Consider the following 15,580-nt stretch of genomic DNA (forward strand, 5'->3'; position numbering starts at 1 on the left):
CTGTCCACATACCGTTTGCAGTCAAATTGGGAATTAATTCCATTCTATGGATGGGACGTTGATGAAGTTGGTCAAAACCCTCTTATGGAGTTATGGTTATTACAATTATAAAGCAACATGGACTTACACTGAATCTAATATTTGTACAAAAATGGCAAGGCCTTCATGCACCGTAATAAAATAAAATGACATAGCATAGCATGTACATATGAATCTAATAGTTTCCATCCTAGGCTGAACTTCATTCACTATTTGCAGACATGAGGTGCTCAAAATTTGATTATGTTTTCAACATATCATTGAGAACAGAAAATCATTTTTTAGAGCAAAACAACAATCTGGCACAGAGCATATCATGATTTTGAGAAGACTGAAGAAAAAAAATGACTCATGATGTCAGCTGTTAGATCAATATTTGGTCGATTTTCTCCACCTTTCAGTTTTCATGTAACAAAATAATTTGTATATAAATTGGAGGACTCGATCTGCCCGCTACATTATCCTAACTACAAGAGTACAGTCGACTTGTAATCTTCAGACAACAAAAGCAACAGATGAGCACACTGGAGACATCTTCATAAAATTCTTTACAACTTTGGTACTTATCATAGAATTTAACTATTTTTAATCTTAGGCATAAGGTAACCATTTGGTTTCCAACTACCCTCAAATTTGTAATGATTTATTCAACCAAATTTAGTGTTTGAATATTCCATGAAAAATTATTGGAACAATCTAAAGCGATCTAGTACACCATATATCCATCTTCTGCCTTTATAGCCTCTGAAAACCGACTTGATCTACACTGCATACTAATTCATCACTGTTCAAAGACAACACAAATTCAAAATTCAAAATCTCCCAAAATATTCAACTAAATTTAGCAGTTAAGCGCTGTAAGGAAGTGTAGTGAAATTACACAAGACTAATCATAGAGATAAAACCAAAGATCTAATAGTGGTTGCACTTGCTTGTTAATTTTTTTAAGGTCACCATGTGTACTAAGGGCCATGGAAAAGTAAGATTCGCTAATAAACCAAGCAGTATGTTTAGGTAAATCGACAGCTGTTCATCATTGTCTTTTCTTCTCCAACAACTAAGGATCAGGCCCATTCTTACTAAACGATGTACGAAACATAACTTGGATTTTAACGGGACCATTAGCTTCAGGAGGGGAGAGGGAGGCAATTCAGAAAAGGTTGAAGATCATCGAAGCACTTCATTCACAGATTCAGGCACACAGAACTGAAGGCATTAAAGGGAACAAAGTTAGTACGCATAATACACTTGAAATTGGATCAGATGAAAGCACACAGAACTGCAGGCACGGATCCAATAAAGGACATTTGGTGTGCACATGTACTACTGATAATCTTTCAAAGGGATCGAATTTAGTAGGCATAAGTTGACACATGTTGGGCATTCGTCGCTGGTGGCGGCATCGTCCGGCGACGGCCCGTCTGGGTTGACAGGCGGCGTGGAGACGGCTGCACGTTCGGCGCTGTCTAGGTGGCGGTCCATCCAGCGCGCGTCCGATGGCAGCCCATCGCCGGGGGCGTTCAACGGTGGCTGCCCGTCCGGGTTGATGAGGCGGCGGCACGGCCGGGTTGGATCGTCCTGGCGCCGATGGCGGCGCGATCGGGTTGCTTCGTCTTGGCACCGATCTGAGCACCAACCACCGGGTGTGCGGACGAGAGGGAAGGAGGGAGAGGTGGCGGCGGCGCAACCGGAGGGCTGGGAGTCGTGAGGGACTAGGGGAGGCGCGCGCGACTCGGGACGAGATCGTCTAGGAGCTGATTGCCCGGGCGAGGTAGAGGTACTCCATGCCCCCGCCACCGTGCTCCGCCTGCTCCTCCAGGCGCGGCAAGCGAGCCTCGTCCTCCGCCGTCGTCGCAGCCACGACTGCCGGCACCGCCGCCATGGGGGATCGCGGCCATTCGGGGCTGGATCACCTCAGGTGCCACCCGGCACCTCACCCGCCACTCGTTCGGCGCTGGATCGTCGCCGCCGCCCGATCCATCGCAGCAACCCCCTCCCGTCGTGCCGCCCTTGGCCTCACACAGCCCGCCGTGAGGCTTGAGCGATCATGGCGTCCTAGTGGGGTGGGGAGAAGGCGTCGGCGTCTCGCTATGATCATGGCGTCGGTGTGGGGTGGTTTGTTATGGAAAGAAAATCAGAGGGAGAGGAAAAGGGATAGGATGTGTAGGGGATCGAAAGAGACGGCGTAGGAGCAGAGGGGTGTGGGATCGCAGCAGGCAGAACTATGGGCCCACGTTGGAATGTTGCACAAAAAAGTGTCCACTCTTTAGTCTTTTTAGTTGTAGGAGATAGGAGATATGAGATATGTTATAAATTGGCCGTAAAGTTTTCGTGCTTTATCTATTCCTTTCACAATACTTTGGACTATTCTGTCCACAAAGAATGGAAAGGAGCAAATTCTATAAATAAAACCAAATGAGGCGTGAAAAACTCAGAGTTTGGTCATACACCACAAGGCATATGTTTCATTGCTTGGTCCTATTATATATATCCTTTATAACAAAGAACATGCTCTCTTTAATCTTTTTGTCCTATTACCACATCTTTTATAATATAACAAAGCATATTGTCTCTTTAATCTTTTTGTCCTTCAGGCTTTCATCAGATCACACTACAAACTTGTTTGATTTGCCAACAACCCCTTTCCCGTATGATGTGATGACAGCCGAAAACTGCTTTAACATGGTTCACGGGTGTTTTGCAATCAGTGTAACAACTAAAGATATTCAGGTACGTAGCGTACGTTCAATGGAGCGGATGCACACACAGACAGACATTGATGTGCCCATTTGTTTGGTCACTGTGCTGATTGGTGCCAGCAGAAAAACACAGGACAGGGAGCACTTCAATCAGCTCCTCTAGCTTATCTGCGTGTTCTTTAGCTGAAGAGAGCACATTGGCACTTGGCAGGCTACTGTACTGGGCTACTGGCAGTTACTGTCTGCGTACTACTAGTACTACGTGCATCTCAGCAGGAAAATTACTGCTATTTTAACAGTAGTTTCATTTAGCGTATGTTCCCTTAGCTTATAAGCCGTATTTTTTAAGTCAATGAACAATAGACCTGTTCGTTTGAATTTATCGACCGGCTTATCAAATAGAATCTATAGTGTTTTTCTCTTACCACAAAACAATTTCAGCCGGCTTTAATACCAGCCGAACAGGCCCAGTATTTTTCTCTCACAACAAGTCAACCAATAGTACTTTCAGCCGTGACTTATCAGCCAAATGAATTCAAATCTGTGGTGCCGGATTGAGACATGGATATTACCGCGGTGAAACCATCTATGAGCGTTCGGTAAACATGACTACGTATCTATTCAAGGCGGCTGGTATTAGCATTTTATTTTCTTGGTCTGTTCAGAAACAGGCTACCGTTATATAAGACAAGACAATAGAGTATGGCCAAAAAAGATCCTTGTTGTTGTAGCCACGAAATGTAAACCAAATTGTACTACTAAGTTTAGTCACATCCTTTTGGTAAAAACAACATGGCATGCAGCAGCCGCAACTGATCAAGAGAGGCAGCAAAAGATTATCAAGGTGATAACAACACACCGGTCAGAGCAAAGTAACGCACGCAAATAAGGGTCACTTTGGGACGCACGAATTCCGCACGAATTATATATAAATTATATCGAAATCAATTCATGTTTACTGGAAAACACAAGAAAGAGACTTTTTTTTTTTGCCTACATGGATAGAAGTGTACATGTGGTATATATTACTACTTTATTTACAAAGAATATTTCAACATCACATATTTATTTAATTCCAATTTGATTTCTGAAGAAGCTCCATTCCTAATCCTAAAAAAACAATCACGGAACCACCAGCAGAGCTGTAGACCAGAGTGACGAGACGAGAGGAGAGGAGTTTGTCCAACTCCTCCAACCAAACGAAACCAATCTATAGTCTGACCTGGCCAATTCCTCCTCCACGCGTCACATCACCGGCACACGTTCCTTGAACGCGGTCTACGGTTCACGGCCACAGTTCTGTGGGCCCCCCGAAATCGTGCCGCGACACACGCTTCCACAGATACGTACTCCAAATCCTATGTAACCGAGCCTACCAGACGCCTCGAGGCACCTGGGTGCACCGGGTCCATGGGCCGGGCACGCGCGCGTTGCGCAGCTCGACCGTTCGGCTGGTCCGAGCGTATGAACCGGGTCCACCTGGGAAGTGACCGGAACCTCCCCTTCTCCTCGCATCTCCCTCCGGAGTCTCCCCCCTCGGCCCCTCCCACCCATTGAAAAGCAGAGCGGCAGAGGCTGGCTCTCCCTCTCCTCCTGGACACAATCATCAGCTCCCGAAATCCAAATTGAAACAGGTGAGAAAGAACCCCACGAAATCCCCCGAACCGTTTCCTCCCATGGGTTTGCATGGATTTATGAAACATCTTTATTGGAATATAGTTGAAGTTTCGTGTTTTGGTGCACAGTTCATCAATTACAGTGCTTTTCTCCTGAATGGCCGGTTGCAGGGGATTCTGAGCTTGGCGCCTGTCCCGCGGACCGATTTTGGTGGTGGCGGAGGGGATGTCAGGCCCCCTCGATCGATTTGCTAGGCCATGTGAGTATGAAGTGCTTGTTTCCGTTGGGACACGATCAATCGATTCCCGACGAATTAGTGCATGCTATTGGTTCATCTTGTTCGTCCTTGTTTCTTTCAAATTTATGGAGTTGAGTAAATTTCTGTTTGGGTAATAACGCTCTTATGAGGGCGTAAGATTAAATTGTTCTTGCATGGTTATAGTTTAATAGGTTTATTAGGGGCTAGGAAAAAAACCAACGCCCTTTTGTTATTGAAAGAAATCCCAATACAGAAGTAGATGTTTACCAACTGCCTAAGCTTTACCTGTTCTCATCAGAGGACTTGAAGCTTATGCTTGAAGCTGGCCACACCTTCAAGGATAACCACAAAATGGAATCTCAGTTAATGCAGAAAATCGACATATAGCAATGTTGTAACATGTGCAAATTAATAAGTTCATAAATCATTCAACCAGTCCATGTCCCAACTATTATTACCATGTACTGTTTGTGTCTGAAGATCTGTTAATACCTATATTAACTTCTCTCTTCCTCTCTCTAGTTTAGCATCAATCTAATAGTCAGGTTGCAGTTCTAGCTCCCTGTAAAGCACAATTTTCTGTCTATAGTCTAACCCACCTAATAGTAACTGCTGCTACGGAACAAAATAGCTTTCTTTGCTTGGATTTGGAGATGGAAAATTGAGACAGCCTGTGCAGGTTTTGAAGGGTTTGTGCATAACGATGAAAGGAAAGAGAGCAGATCTGATGCAGACAACTCAGAAGGAGATAAGAAGACTAAAATCGGATCTTTCAAGAAAAAAGCAATTAATGCGGGGAACAAATTCAGGCATTCCCTGAGAAGGAGAAGCAAAAAGAAGACTGAAAGGGGGGATTCCATCAAGGACATAAGGGACGTTAAAGAGCTTCAAGATGTTGAGACATTTCGACAATGCTTAATTGATGAGGATTTGCTGCCACAACAGCATGATGATTATCACATGATGTTAAGGTACAACACTTCTTGTTCACAGTTTTTTTCTTCTCTTTTGAATAACCTTCAAAAGACAGGAAGTTCCTTGTTCGCAAGGTTTTGATTTCTCTTTATGCTGCATATATTCTTCCCCTTTCATACCTTACTAATAGCCACACACTAAACCTTGCACATGTGCTCAAGAGGCCATGATTAGAAGAAAGTGGCCGCCATCCTAGTTGACTGGGCTGGGATTCTCATTTGATCTCATTTGCATTGCAGGTTCCTAAAAGCACGGAAATTTGAAGTTGAGAAAGCTAAGAATATGTGGTCAGACATGCTTAAATGGAGGAAGGAATTCGGGGTCAAAAAAATAGAGGTAAAGTTGAAGTTAAAATAGCATATCATAATATGTCATAGTTATCAATCTTGCTCAGATTAATCTCTATTTTGACCCTTCTTGGTCCTACACCTCAGGAATTTGACTACACTGAGTTGGATGAAGTTACGAAGTATTACCCACAATTTTATCATGGGGTAGATAAAGAGGGAAGACCTGTCTACATAGAGTTAATAGGAAAAGTTGATGCAAACAAGCTATTACAAGTGACAACTTTAGATCGGTATGTGAAATACCATGTCAAGGAGTTTGAGAGGTGTTTCCAGATGAGATTTCCAGCTTGCTCCATTGCTGCAAAAAAGCATATAGATTCGTCCACTACTATTTTGGACGTGCAAGGCGTGGTATGCTGCATTATATTATAGCCAAATATTGTTCTTTACAATGTAATGCCACATTGCTAAGAGTTAATACTTTGTTCTTTACTTCTTTGTAAATTAAGGGTTTCAAGAACTTCTCAAAATCTGCCAGGGAATTAATCACACGATTACAGAAGATCGACAGTGATAACTACCCAGAGGTTGGTAATGCTGTCAAGGATCCTGAATGACAAGTTTTGTTCCAGCATTTTGAAAACAAAATCAAAGAATATTTCCATTAATAATTTTACTAAAATTCAAAATAAAAAAATATACTTCCTTCTTGGCACTATGTTTATCTTGGCCCAACTTTACAACCCCTAAGGCCTTGTTCGGTTACTCAGTTTTCCTCCTAGAATCAATCTAGGTGATCAAAACTTATACAAATTATGCAAGCAAACCGGGTAGGAATGATTCCAGGCCACAGTTCCCCTTGAAACGAACGGGCCCTAATGCATTTTGGATGCTGTTACAGACACTCTGCCGGATGTATATAATTAATGCTGGCCAAGGCTTCAAGATGCTATGGAGCACAATAAAATCATTCCTTGATCCAAAAACTGTTTCCAAGATTCATGTATGTAATGCTTTGTTAAGCATTGATTTGATTGCGTCTTTCTTGAGTAATTTGATATACATATAATAGTCAGTTAGTGACCCTTTCTCATTTTCTTTTGAAGGTTCTTGGGAATAAGTACCAACATAAGTTGCTCGAAATAATTGACGAGTGGTTAGTATTTTGTTTCTTGGCCGTACATTTATGTTGCTTACTTCCATTCTAATTTCTGCTTAATGCATGCATGCAGTGAATTGCCAGAATTTTTTGGTGGCAAATGCAACTGTATTGAAGGTTGCCAAAGATCTGACAAAGGTCCTTGGAAGGATCCCAACATAATAAAGGTAAATATCCCGTCACTTGACCCCAGTCCCCAAGTATTATGAAAAAGAAAACATGAATAAATATCAAAGAAGAAAAAGGATATGTTTCCATATGAGACTTTCAGCTGGACAATGTCTTCTGTTGCTAACTTGACGCATCTCCAATTTGTCCAGAGAGTCCTCAATGGTGAGGCAAACTACGGCAGGCAAATTGTGACCATATCCAGCACTGATGGAAAGATAATCAGTTATGCTAGGCCAGGGCACCCAACTGTAAGTCTGAATGCTTGAGTGTAGAAATTTCGAGAAACATCATTCTCAATCCTCAGTCAGTACTTCATAATTTTACTGAAGCAGAGAAAAGGCAGTGATGCATCTGCCGAGTCTGGGTCTGAAGTGGAAGACGTAGCATCTCCTACTGCATCAAGGAACCTGATTACACATCCTATTTTGACCCCTGTTCACGAGGAGGCAAGTGGCTAACCCTGTACTGTTTAGTGTATGAATAAAAACCTGACACTACTGGCATAATCTGGGAATTATTGATGAAAGGACACTAAATTATAATCATTCTGTAAACATTCATTGAACGGGAGATGGTACTACACCCCCTTGTTTTCCTGTTCCTTTTGGTAATATGGGATTTTCACCAGTTCGCTTTCCTAACAAGTTGAAATATAACTTTGGGCTACTCATTTTAAAATGCTATTGCCATTTTTGTTATTGTCTACCGTACCAGACTACCAGTATTAATGTGTAACCTCTGTTGCTACCTCCAGTCAAAATTGTCAGCACATGGATCTGCATTTATTGCTCATGCTTCTATTGAAGAAAGCATTCCTGTTGTGGACAAGGTTGTTGATGATGGATGGGGTAGTCCCAGAGGTAGTCTACAAGCTTCTTCAGGTATTCTACGTTGTTATATAATTGTTTTTTTTATTGTGAATCTCTTGCCTATAGTTTTTGTTCTTCATTTTACACCTGTTCAATTTAAGTTAGTCCATGTGTGTTCCCACCGAAATTTTTCTACTATTTATAGATAACTAAGCTAGCAAAAGTATCTACTGATGTACGTCATCAATCCTTAAAAAAGTTAACTCCTATGCCAATGTGCTTACATTTATACCAATGTTTTGAGCTTTTGGTGGAGTACTTCTTTTCTTTACTTTAAGGAACTTTGAGGGACTCAGCTTACAACTTAAGCTGGAAAGTGCCCTATAGTTTTAGGATGTAGTTCTCAAAATTACAGAAACATGTGATACATATGCAAGAATATTGTTCTGTATTACTTTGTTCTGAACCCTGAACCTTTTATAATTCTTCACACCAGGTTCATTGTCCTCAAGAAATTTACATGGCACATTTGAAGGACTCCGAGCTCAAATTATCACATGGCTGACATTCTTGATCATGACCCTTTTTGCCATGCTTTGTTCTGTCCCAAGCAAGATGGCTAGAAGGATCTCTAACCAATCTAGTAAGCATGACGACTATCGTGTTGAGTACCCTCAAGAACAGGAGTACAAGGAGGAGTTTCGACCTCCATCTCCTGCCCCATCCTATACAGAAAAGGATGTACTTTCATCAATGCTGAGACGGCTCGGTGAGCTGGAGGACAAGGTGCAGGTGCTTGAAACAAAGCCGTCCGAGATGCCATTTGAAAAGGAAGAATTGCTCAATGCAGCCGTCCGCCGCGTGGATGCATTGGAAGCCGAGTTGATTTCCACAAAGAAGGTAAGCTTGTTCTGTTCAAACCTGCTGGTTTCCATCTTTGATCTCAACTGGTACAGACTAGAACTGTCTGTTAGACTGTTTCTCAATGACAATAATTAATACATGAAAAATATTGTTCTAGCCCTTTTTTCTGATAAATGAAATAAGGCTGTAGATGCTGGGATAATGTTTATTCCATCATATAGAGAAAAGGAAATACTAATAAGGTCATGAACTTAACTATCTACTCCAACTTCCATGAGCAGGCCCTTTATGATGCTTTGATGCGACAGGATGAGCTACTCGCGTACATTGACAGACAGGAGCTGATCAAATTTCGTGTATGTTACTGTTCTCACACCCTTCTTTCTTTTTTCATCTTTCGAGATATAAAACGTGTATTATTACGTTTCCACTCTCGTAAGTCTGATCATTAACTTATTGACCTTGTTAAGGTAAAGCTACTCACTCCCATCTACTGTAATTGATTGTTGTCCTCTATGTATGCCTTATGCAGAAAAAGAAGTTCTGCTTCTAAGATTTGACTGTGGAGCAGCTGTTCATGTCCGATTGTCCGGAGCCGTTGGTGTATATTGGATTGCGGCTAATATGTTGGATGTAATGTGTCCATCTGTAGGAGTGTGTAACAGTGTAAGTATAGTAGGAAAACAAAATAGGTGCGTTGTGCGCCTTCGCTCCCCCTCCCCTACATATATCATGTTCCGAGTTCTCCAGGCCTACTGGAACTGGAACGACGAGTTGTTCAGGTCAACAATGTGTTGTCTGGATTCGTCAAAAAACAATGTGGTGTCTGTGCGGTCTAGCACTTGTGTGCTAGCCTCAATTGTAATCTTGCAAGTTGGTGCATAGCTGATTGCGTGCTAATACGTACGTAGTTGTGAATGAAATCGCATGTGCTCGTGTTTATGTAAAAAATAAAATAGCAGCAACAAAAAAGGGCCCTCCCCAGCAAAGATGTGGCGTAATCTATTTTTCATGCGTCTATTCATCGGTTATTCGGTTAGAATTATATCATGTACCATAATATTTTCATGCGATCAAGTTTTAAGGGTTATATATTTTTTAAAGTGTATCATATAGCCGTATCAAACGGCTGTAGACGACTACCTCCATCCCTAAATATCTGTCGTTTTCTCTTTTCTAAAAACAAATTTGACTAAACTAGCAAATATGTCTGTGCGTTGCAACGGGAGAAAATAAGTAATCAAATTAAAGCACGACTTTATACAAAAATACAATTTTGAAAGTTTTTTGTCCTGTGCAAACCACAAAAATATTTACTCGTAGATATATCATAGCTTTAGTTTTCATACGATGCATGTATTGTTACAGTAACATCAAATTATGTGCTTTCTTTGATGAGGACCCACAAATAATATGTAATTCTAACATTTGATTCAAGTCGATAAGGATTTAGTTGCCATATGTGAAGTACTGGTTTGTACACTGATGATTATGAAAGAGACATCTCTCTATTTTACATGTTGTGGCACTCGTTAGGGTAGCGCTGGTGCATGCGTACAATGCAGAGACACATCAATTTAGACTCGACTGGATTAACTGAACAATCAATTGATCCAGATTTTAATAAATATGATAAGTTTTGTTCTTAATCAAAATTGCATCAACAACTTGGTGGTGTGGAAATCTTTATTTTATAGAGAATGATAGATTAGATTGGATGATAGATTATTTAAGATTTCAGTCACGGATATTTATTACAGAGAAGGATAAAAATTTTAAAGATCCATGACACTATATTTGTTATTCATTATTGTTAGTGTTAGAGTATGGGCCTGGGCTGGATGTATATCCCATTAGTGTTAGGGTTAATTAGAGATAAATATCGCTTGCTTAGGAGTCAAGTAAACCTCTCTATATAAGGAGAGGAATGTATTAATCTAATCAAGCAAGAATTAAGAAGGAAAACCCTTCCCTCTTGTCGGCCGTGATGTAAGGTCGAGATGGCGACTAGAGGGGGGGGGGTTGAATAGTCTTTTCTAAAACTTAATCGTGTCGGCTAATCGATACAAATGCGGAATTAAAACTATCGGTCTAGCCAAGACTATACCCCACTATATATGTTCACTAGCACTTTGCAAAGATAACAATTATGCAACAAAGGTGCTAGGCTAGTTAGAGCTCTCCTAAATAATTCTAGGAGCAAGGTTACACAAACCTATGCCACTAGTATTTTAAGCAACAAGAGAGCTCCTACACATGCTAGTAAGCAAAAGCACAAAGCTAACAAAGCTCACTAGCAATGCTCAATAACAAGGCAACCGATGCCTAATTAGAGAGCGCAAATACTTAGCTACACAAACTAAGCAATGTGACTAACAAGGTTACTAAAACCAAATTAGCCACGCAAGGGAGCTACTTCTATGCTACACAAGCAAGAAGGTAATTAGCAAGCTACACAAGCTATCTAATTACAAGAGCAACTACACAAGCTTAATATGTATAAAAGTAATTGCAAGCTTTTGTAATGGGGATGCAAACCAACGGGAAGAACAAGGTTGACACGATGATTTTTCTCCCGAGGTTCACGTGTTTGCCAACACGCTAGTCTCCGTTGTGTCGACCGCTCACTTGGTGGTTCGGCGGCTAATTAGCATTACCCGCTAAGCCCGCACGTCGGGCGCCGCAAGAACCTACCCCTTGAGTGAGGGTAGCTCAATGACACGCTTTACTAGAGTTGCTCTTCGCGACTCCCGCGGGGCGAGCACAATGCCCCTCACAAGCACTTCTCCGGAGCGCCGCACAAGCTTCTTGCGCGCTTCGACAGAGACCACCACCAAGCCGTCTAGGAGGTGGCAACCTCCAAGAGTAACAAGCACCACCGGCTTGCAACTCGATCACCTAGTGCCACTCGATGCAACCTCACGATGCAATCACACTAGAATCGCTCACTTACACAATCGAATAATCACTATCAAGTATATGTGTGATGGAGGGCTCCCAAGCACTCACAAGCATGGACACTAAGTCCCCTTAGGTGCTCAGCACCAGCCATGGCCGAAGGCTACTTCTATTTATAGCCCCAAGGGCTAAACTAGCCGTTACTCCTTCACTGGGCAACTGTCGGGTCGACCGGACGCTCCGGTCGTGTTGATCGGACGCCAGACCTCAACGTCTGGTCGCCCGCAGACGGCCACGTGTCCCGATTCCAACGGTCACTTGACCTAACCGGACGCAGCAGCTTCAACTGACCGGACGCTGGACTCAGCGTCCGGTCCACTGATTCATGCCACGTGTCACTAGCTTCAAATGCTATTCGTCAGATTTCAACGGCTACGTAGTTGACTGGACGCTCCGGCTAAACTTACCGGACGCAGAATCCTCAGCGTCCGGTCGTTTCCAATAAGCTCCTCGAGGCGTATTTCTTCGACCGGACGTGTCCGGTCCACCTTGACCGGACACAGACCAGCGTCCGGTGCAATACCCTCGGTACTGTGCAGACCAGTCAGTTTGACCGGACGCACGCTGCCAGGATCCGGTGCTTTCAGACCCAGCGTCCGGTCAGTTGACCGACGCTAGCGTCTTCGCGATCAACTCGTTTTCATTTCTAACTTCTTCACCCTTGCTCCAATGTGCCAACCACAAGAATTTGCATCCGGCGCAATAGAAAATAGGCATTCCATTTTCCCAAAAGCGCCTTATCCTACAAACACCACCTCCTTTGTAGATGTGCCAACACCACCAAGTGTACACCACCATGTGTATGTATGTTAGCTTTTCACAATCATTTTCCAAAGGATGTTAGCCACTCAACTTGCCACGCCACTCGATCCTAGCGACGATGCAAAGTTAGATCACTCGAGTGGCACTAGATGATCGATATGCAAACAAGTTTGCTCCTCTTAATAGTACGACCATCTATCCTAAACCTGGTCATAAACTTCTCTACGCATCTATGACCGATGAAATGAAATGCCCTAGGTTATATCTTTGCCTTGCGCATTTCCATTCCATCTCCTTCAACGTCGATGCAACATATGCACCAACACGATCAACAATGATATGATCCACTTCATATCATCACGTGATCATATTGGTTCATCGATCTTGACTTTACTTGCTCTTCACCGTTGCCATCGTCCATCGGCGCCAAGTCTTGCTCAAGCGTCACCGCCACATGGTCCATCACTCCAAAGCCTTCGACTTGCCCTTCACGCTTGCAACCGGTCCATCAAGCCAAGTCTTGTCTTGATCTTCTCCACCTTGATCACATGACTCAATGTGATGTCTCATGTTCAATAAGCTCCTTCATCATCACATGTGTGAGCTTTACAACATCTCCAAGCCATTTTCACCTTCATGGCATATGTTGCTCACACACATGTACCTATGGACTAATCACCTGTGTATCTCACATAAACACAATTAGTCCACCTAAGTTGTCACTCAATTACCAAAACCAAACAAGGACCTTTCATGTGGGCAAACGCCCCATGGCCGGCTCTCTCTCACCCTCGCAGCCCTAGCCGTGAACAGTACCGTGGTACTGTAGCGCCACGGGTACTGTATCACGGCAGCCGCCGTCGCTCCCCTCGACTCTCTCCTCTCAATCCTAGCAGCCACATAACAATCTGGTATCAGAGATTTCTGGTTCGATCATGTGGTTCGATCATGTCCACCCGCTGCCACCAACGTCTTCGTCAGGTACCACCGCACCACTATCCGTGGTCTCCACGTCGGCCAGGGTGCCGCAATCCTCGCTACAGATGACCGCGGGTGCGTCGTCCTCCGCCGTGGGTGTCATGACGAACGAGCAGTTGACGGCGACTGTCCTTGACCTCGGCAAGATGGTGGCCAGGATTCATGGGTTCCTGCTAGGGCCGCAGCCGAACCCGCCGCCGACGTCCCAGCAGCAGCTGCTGTCGCCGCCGTCGCCCCCAGCGTCTTCGACCGCCCTGTACTCCTACGGGATGCCACACGACGACACGGCGACCACCACCTCACCAGCGCCGTCGGTTCTCCCCGCTAGTGTGCCGATCCAGGACATCAAGTTCCCTCACTCGCCGTCCCCGATAGCGGCGTGGCTCACGGGCGCCTCGCCGCCGGTCTACTCCACCACGCCGGTGCGTACGTCGATCTCACAGGCGCCCCGCAATCATCGTGGGTTACGGTGGCGTCGATGGGGCCCTCTTCCACGGCTCCAGCCTCTGGCCGCCCCCGGCGTCCGACGCGGCTCCATCGGTGGCCGCCCCCCGCGGCGTTCGACGCGGCTGAGTTCTAGCCGAAGGGCTACAAGCTGGACTTCACCACGTACGACGGCTCCATGGATCCGCTGAACTGGCTTACACACTGTGAGCAATTCTTCTGGGGCCAGCACCCATTCACCGATGGCATCTTCTATAGGGGCGCCGACGTCCAGCAGATCCAAGACGCGGGCGAGAAGTCGCGGCATATCGAGCAGCCGACGGACATCGCGATGGAGCCGGTGGAGAAGATGCTTACACACCAGGTGTCGGTAGTTTCCCCCACGGGTAACGGGCATGCTGTTTTTCTCGCGGGCGGCGAACTCAAACTCTACGGTGGCGGCGGTTGGGGAGGCGCTCCCCTCGTCGTTCTCCGTCGAAAGCCATCCGCTCTTCTTTGTGCGGTGCAGACCAGCATCCGTCCGGCGGGGAGAAGGCATGGTGTCATCGGCGGGAGCGCACTACCTAGCACCGCCACTTTCCGCCACCGACCACCGCGAGGGCACCTTCGCTGGCCGTTGTTGTGACTACTTCTAGGTAGCCATATACATGCACCCCTTTCGTCAAGATGGTGTCCATGGGATCTAGGTGGTTGTCTACGTGCAGCTTATGCGTCGAGCTGGTGTCCGCCATCAATTGAAGAGGCTGCAAAAATAAAGAGTTCACATCTATTTTCGGTTGATAATAATAAAATAAGCCGAGATGTAAAAGGCTTGTTTTTAAGTGATAGGTTTGTGTCGAGACATCGTTATAAGTTGGTTAGGTTGCAGCTCGAGGACGAGCTGCATGTCCAGGTGGGGTGTAGTGTTAGTGTTAGAGTATGGCAGGGGCCTATTGGGCCTGGACTGGATGTATAGCTCATTAGTGTTAGGGTTAATTAGAGATAAGGGTCGCTTGCTTAGGAGTCAAGTAAACCTCTCTATATAAGGAGAGGAGATGTATCAATCTAATCAAGTAAGAATTAAGAAGGAAAACCCTTCTCTCTTGCCGGCCGTGAACAAACGCCCCGCGGCCGGCTCTCTCTCACTCTCGCAGCCCTAGCCATGAACAGTACCCACGGTACTATAGCGTCGTGGGTACTGTAGCACGATAGCCGCCGTCGCTCTCCTCGACTCTCTCCTCTCAATCCTAGCAGCCACATAATAATTATTTTTTGTTTATAAAAGTTGGAGAAAAAAAATCACGTACACAACGGAACGTGGGGTTCCATCTAATGAAGGAAAAAAGAACAAAAAAGAACCATAAAAGGATACTCGGACAAAAACGTATTCCAAGCAAAAACAAATAGAAGGTTCCACGATGGTCGAGACCGAGACACTTTAGGATTATTAGGTTGGACCAAAATTTATTAGTGGCTAGAAATTTTGCATCTTTATTACTAGGTATATAGATATATATAAAAAAATAATTTTTATGGTACAAAATTAATATCATTAGATAGATCGTTGAATCTATTTT

The 15,580-nt window shown here is 44.3% G+C and overlaps 1 protein-coding gene across 1 annotated transcript; it reads left to right on the forward strand.

Moving 5' to 3' along the window:
* Positions 1-4,250: 4,250 nt before the first annotated feature.
* LOC136514936 (phosphatidylinositol/phosphatidylcholine transfer protein SFH8-like) lies at positions 4,251-9,805 on the forward strand. Its single transcript, XM_066508639.1, has 15 exons — positions 4,251-4,372; positions 4,526-4,614; positions 5,294-5,585; positions 5,829-5,925; positions 6,024-6,290; positions 6,389-6,466; positions 6,781-6,882; positions 6,986-7,035; positions 7,112-7,205; positions 7,359-7,457; positions 7,542-7,655; positions 7,964-8,090; positions 8,515-8,918; positions 9,164-9,238; positions 9,415-9,805. Exons 2-15 carry the CDS (start codon positions 4,581-4,583, stop codon positions 9,433-9,435), a joined length of 1,854 nt encoding a protein of 617 aa, XP_066364736.1. The 5' UTR covers positions 4,251-4,372; positions 4,526-4,580; the 3' UTR covers positions 9,436-9,805.
* The last annotated feature ends 5,775 nt before the right edge of the window (positions 9,806-15,580 follow it).

The sequence above is a fragment of the Miscanthus floridulus genome, chromosome 17 (assembly GCF_019320115.1).
Source record: "Miscanthus floridulus cultivar M001 chromosome 17, ASM1932011v1, whole genome shotgun sequence".
NCBI lineage: Eukaryota > Viridiplantae > Streptophyta > Magnoliopsida > Poales > Poaceae > Miscanthus > Miscanthus floridulus.

What these genes read in the sequence shown, in the direction of transcription:
- LOC136514936 (XM_066508639.1), top strand. Translation starts at nt 4,581, where the DNA reads ATGTCAGGCCCCCTCGATCGATTTGCTAGGCCAT. An exon ending in CGATCGATTTGCTAGGCCAT is followed by an intron (nt 4,615 to 5,293) that starts GTGAGTATGAAG and finishes CAGCCTGTGCAG; the next exon opens with GTTTTGAAGGGTTTGTGCAT. An exon ending in TGACCCCTGTTCACGAGGAG is followed by an intron (nt 7,656 to 7,963) that starts GCAAGTGGCTAA and finishes TGCTACCTCCAG; the next exon opens with TCAAAATTGTCAGCACATGG.